The sequence below is a fragment of the Pinus tabuliformis genome, chromosome 3_1, assembly GCF_031772625.1.
Source record: "Pinus tabuliformis cultivar Carrire ecotype Pingquan chromosome 3_1, CPIR1, whole genome shotgun sequence".
NCBI classification, from domain to species: domain Eukaryota; kingdom Viridiplantae; phylum Streptophyta; class Pinopsida; order Pinales; family Pinaceae; genus Pinus; species Pinus tabuliformis.
Window position 1 is genome coordinate 496,057,251 of NC_142301.1, and position 5,193 is coordinate 496,062,443.

At 44.2% G+C, this 5,193-nt stretch overlaps 1 protein-coding gene across 1 annotated transcript; it reads right to left on the reverse strand.

Annotated features, from left to right (window-relative positions):
* Nucleotides 1-4,221: 4,221 nt before the first annotated feature.
* On the reverse strand, nt 4,222-4,884 carry LOC149187981 (uncharacterized). The gene has a single exon (XM_089409844.1). It carries the CDS (start codon nt 4,882-4,884, stop codon nt 4,222-4,224), a length of 663 nt encoding a protein of 220 aa, XP_089265970.1.
* Nucleotides 4,885-5,193: the final 309 nt, after the last annotated feature.

Sequence of the window (5,193 nt, forward strand, 5' to 3'; positions counted from 1 at the left end):
GTCACTTTGGCAGGTGTGAACTTTGTGTTGTCTCCGGAATTGATTTCAGAGGCTACTGGGATACCAAATGTGGGTGAGGTGTGGCCCAAGCGCAAAGTGTTGGATTATGTTCATTTTGAGCCATCTGTCATGCCAGCCTTCATGAGACACTTGTCGGGGGTTTTTCCTTTTAGATTTATCCGGAGGGAGTATGTTCCGATCTTGAGACTCATCATGCGTTACTTTACATGTGAGGGCAGGTTTTCACTGGTGTACTCTTATCACATCCGTCTGTTGATGCACTTCACCCGAGTGAGGATGATGAACATCCCAGTTTTCTTCTTCCAGGATATTCAGAAGATGGTGCCTATATTACAGAGGAAGACCCCAGCCCAGCAGTTTACGAGTTTATATCACTTTGGTATCATCCAGCTCATTGTTTCCTATCAGCTGAGCCAACAGGGCATTCCTTGGGAAGAGTTCATCTCTCATGAATTCTTCACAGCGCCACCACAGCCACAGCCTAAGCCAGAGGTCATTTTATGAGGAGGGAGGTCCATCTCACCAGCTAGAGATCACTGTTCCGAGACATGTAGCTTCCTCACCTCGGGTCACTTATCAGAAAGGCCCAAGGGCCTTGTTTGCAGCAGCTCGGCGAGTACTTTCTCCACAGCAGGTGGAAGGGTTCTCGCCTTCATCTTCAGATCAGCAAGTGTTATCTCCACATCAGGTGGAAGGGGCCTCGCTTTCTTCATCAGCACAGGAACTGCAGAGGGGCAAAGAGCCCATGGTTCATGAGGATCCAGTGATTGATCTCGAGGCCAGTTCTCCTAGCCAAGAGGCGAAGGAGATCATTCAGCATCTTAGGGCTGAAAATGATGTTTTACAGAGGAGACTTGAGGGTGACCAATGGACCATCACCTACCTGGAGCAGCGGAACAAACAGTTAGAGGAGGAGAAAGTACTTGATGAGTTATGGAGGATTCGTACTGACCGAATCCTGAATCGAAGAAGACCTGGTGATCTATTGCCTGCTGAGAGAGAATCCATGCTCATCCGGGTCAATGCACACTTGGAGAGGCTGTTGGCTAAGGCCAACCAAGAAAAGAAGCTGCTGAGAAACATGAAAAATCATTATTGGGCAAGGATGCATGTTTGCAAGGCGAAGATGAAAATATTCCAAAGAAGGTTGACCGAAGCTCTTGGGAAGAAGAAGAAGGCCAACCCACTCCGTATCTTGGCTGAGGCCTCTCTCACTCACCATGATACTCATTAGCCTCTTCCTAGCAGCTAGCACAAGAAATTTTGAAAGTTTTGAGGCATTTTTGGCATTTTTGGGAAATTGACAGGTTTTGGCCTTTTGACATGCAGCGCCCCGTGCGCTACGCTACATGGGGGCAACTCAGAACGGGAAAAACTCAGCATTTTTGGAATTTTCATGCAAAGTTACACCTACCTATGGATGGACTTCAGTTTTTATGGAGATTTGGGCCTCCAAAAGGTCAAAACACATGCAAATTTTGACTTTCTGCCCTTATTTTGAGTTGCAGAAAGCTGTCTTGGGAGAATTGAGTTTTGAGGGGTCAAATGAACTCCAAATTCAAAATTTCCGGTGGGGTTGGAAAGAAGACTCGCAGACCTTTCCAATGAGCTAGCTTGCACCTGATTTGGACACCAGGAAGGCCCTCAAACAGGCCTCTCAATGTGCGCTACGTGTCAGGCACATGTGCGCTGCATGTCAGGGAATTTTGCCTATTTTGACCAGTTCGGCCAGAAAAACACTGTTTTCACTTGGTTTAATGTTTTGGGCATGTAAATCATGGATTTTTATGTAACTTTCATGGCTCTAAGATACTTTTACTCTCCTTGATCACTTCTAGAAGTTTCTTGAATGTAAATGGTAAATATTTAATGCATGGATAGGTTTCCTAAGTTTTAGAGGCAAGTTGTTTTGACTGCCTATTATCTAGTGCTTAGTTTGGAATTAGTTGAAACAGCTCCTAGGAAGCTGAGCTTGACCCCTAGAGGTGGGGAAATGAGTTAGATCATCTATATTATGCCTTCTCTTGCTCATTTTCATGGTTGGACTCTTGAGGGAGAAGCTCCTATTGTATATTTTACTTGTATCTCTGCAATTTGAGGAAAGGGAAGACCAGGGTTTTGTAGACATCATTGGGATTCTTGTGGACTCTTGTGTTGATGGTGTGTTCTCTTATTGTAATCATAAGTGTGTTTATGTGTTCCATCTCTTTCTTTACTGCATCTTATTAAACAAATGAAGTGATAAAGTTTGAATTCATGCTTGCCATGCTCAGCTTTTAAATTTGTTTAATGTTTATGTTTTCCACTGTCTAGAGAGGATTCAAAGTCATTGTTTGCCCTCTTTAGCTTCTCTTTTTTCTTCTTTGATCATCCATCTCAGCTAAAGGCATCAGCACAAACTCCTATCTTGCCCCAAAGACCCACCTGCAAAAACTGAGCTCAATCCCCGCACCCTGAATCGCACTCCCTCCAATTGCCACCAAAAACACCAAAAACTTTAAATCAACCCCCCTTATCAGTTTACTAGCCTAATATCAGTGTTCCTAATTGGGTCAGCTCATCCTATTGAAAGATCTACCGAGTTTGACCGGAGAGAGCCTTCTCATACCCCGTAGGGCTAGCTACAAGGTGAAATGGTTTGATGTTGCCTTGAAGGTTTACCTTCCTCAGCCTAGGGTGAAATCTCAAGTGTTAACACCTTCAAGGCACTTTTGGTCCTTTTTAACTTGTTTTCCCATATTTATCTCGGTGACCCTTCTATGTGCTCACTCCATGTGCTTTTGACAATCTCATCAACAGTAGGAATGCTACTCCATAGTGGACTATATTTAAAGGTATGGGCCCTAAGGGACAATGGGTTTCGAGAACAAGAGTTGTGGGGTAATGATCAGACATTGAATAGGGGATTACAACAACATAAGCGGTGGAGTAAGATGAGAGCAGTGTGACATGCACCAAAATTCTGTCTAGCCTCTCCATGATATTCCCTTTGCCCAGTCTTCGATTATTCCAAGTAAATTTGCGATTTTTTGGTACAACATCAACTAGATCATGATCCTGCATGATGGTCTCCAACCGTGTTCTGCAAGGGTCATGAGAAAAAAAACCTCCTCTTTTCTCGTTGGAGTGGAGTATGAGATTGAGATCTCCACCAAGAATAATATTGTTGTTTCCTTCTTCATCTATGTCTGTTTTGAGGGAAGTCCAACACTGCTCTTTGTCTCTATAGTGTATTGGCACATAGATGTTGTAGATAACAATCCTTTTGCTATCTATTAAGCTCTCTAGAGTGACTTTAATCCAGTACTGGTTGACTGTATCTGTTATGTGTTTCCAAATGTTGTGGTTCCAAAGGGTTGCAATTCCCCCGGAGGTGCCCCTTGATTTGCTTATGCATCCATTATACTGCTTGAGCTGACCAATGATTCCTTTCATTTCCTGGTGTCCTTGTTTTGTTTCTTGTAGCAATAGAGTTTCTAGTTTCTAATGTATTATCAGATCTTTTATGGCAACAATTTTGGAGGCGTGCTCTAGTCCCTTGCTATTCCAGGATAAGGCTTTCATCATTGAGTGTGGGGGGTACAGAGAGTTGCTTGCTCTCCTTGTTCCTTATGAACTGCTTCTTTACTATTTTTCCCCAAAATGTAGGTTTCTATGGGATTCTAAGTACCCATGGAAATATCCTTTTAGGTGTTTTCATCTATCTGTTGCTTTGAAGACTTCCTTCATGACCCTTGCCTTTTTTGTGTGTCCAGAGTTACATTGTGCTCTTTAGAAGAATTCTTGGTATATCTAGATGAGGGAGGATCATGGGAAATGGAGGAGGAGATTAGCAAGGGGGGTGGGTTCATTAGCATCAGCTTGGGACATGGAGAAAGGGGGGTTATCTTCAAGGGGGGAAATGGCGGAAAAGGGGTTGGATGAAGTAGGGGGAGGGAGCGGATGGGCGGGGGAGGAGGTGGAAGTGTTAAAGAGAGGAGGATTCAGTGAGGAGGTGGAGGGGAAGGCTGTGTGATTAGCCTTGGGAGGGACAGCTTCAGGGTTTTCCTTAGGGTTGGTAGCAATCTTCTTTTTCTTGACCATTTCCCATTGCTCATCTTGTGAAGCATTTTCAACATCAACTAATTTAGAGCAGCGATTGGAAAAATGACGATATTCGTGACATACCTTGCATTTAAATGGGATTTGCTCGTAGTCCAACTATTGGATGTGCGTCCAGTCATCCACTTTGAGCTTGATGGACTCAGGGAGGCCTTTTCCAAGATCAAATTCAACACATATGCGGGCGCAAGCTTGCATGTTGTCTTTTGGCTCACTGCGATCAATAAATCTTCCAACAGCATTCCCAATGGCTTGAACCAATTCATCTCCCCAACAATGGAGAGGAAGGTGAGGGAGCCGAACCCAGACCGGGACTGCACTAGGGACATCCAATTCAGGGTCAAAATCCAGAGTCCATTTGTTGAGGTATAAGCCTCTGGAGTCCATGAAATATGGTATGTTTCTAAAGATTAGATCCTTGTCTTCTCTTGATTCAAAGTGGAAGGTGAAATACCCTTTCCCATAGAAGCAGATGGAAATTTTGCCTTGTATTTTATCAGACCAGTTTCGCTCAACCCACCTTTGCACTGCCTTCAGAGAGGGCCATAGACCAGTGAATTGTCCAATGAGACCTCGTTCTGCCAGGGAAAGTGCTGCCATATGAGGGAGTGCAGGAGGAAGAATCACCTCTTGCAGAACATCAAGCTTCTTAACAAAATTTGAGATTGCTAGATGAGGGCACTGAGGTGGTAAGGATTTAACTAGGGCGGAGAAGGCCTGTTGGGCAGCAACCGCCTCCGGGGTTGCATCCGGAGGGGCCATGGCAGAGGGCCGAAGGCCGCAAGAACTGGTCGACGCTCAGCAGCAGCGTGACCTAGCGGCAGTCCAGTTCCAAACGCAACCTGATTCTTGACTCACCTTTAAGGCCTTTGTTGAGAAACAATCTAGACATCAAATTCTTAAGCTAAGATCTGATAATGGCGGAGAATATGTTAACAACAAATTCATCAACTTTTGCACTAAGCATGGAATTCAATTGCAACATATTGTTCCATATACTCTACAACAAAATGGTGTAGTTGAAAGGAAGAATCACACCTTAAAGGAAATGGCTAATTGTATGCTTCAATC

What these genes read in the sequence shown, in the direction of transcription:
- LOC149187981 (XM_089409844.1), bottom strand. Translation starts at nt 4,884, where the DNA reads ATGGCCCCTCCGGATGCAACCCCGGAGGCGGTTGCTGCCCAACAGGCC.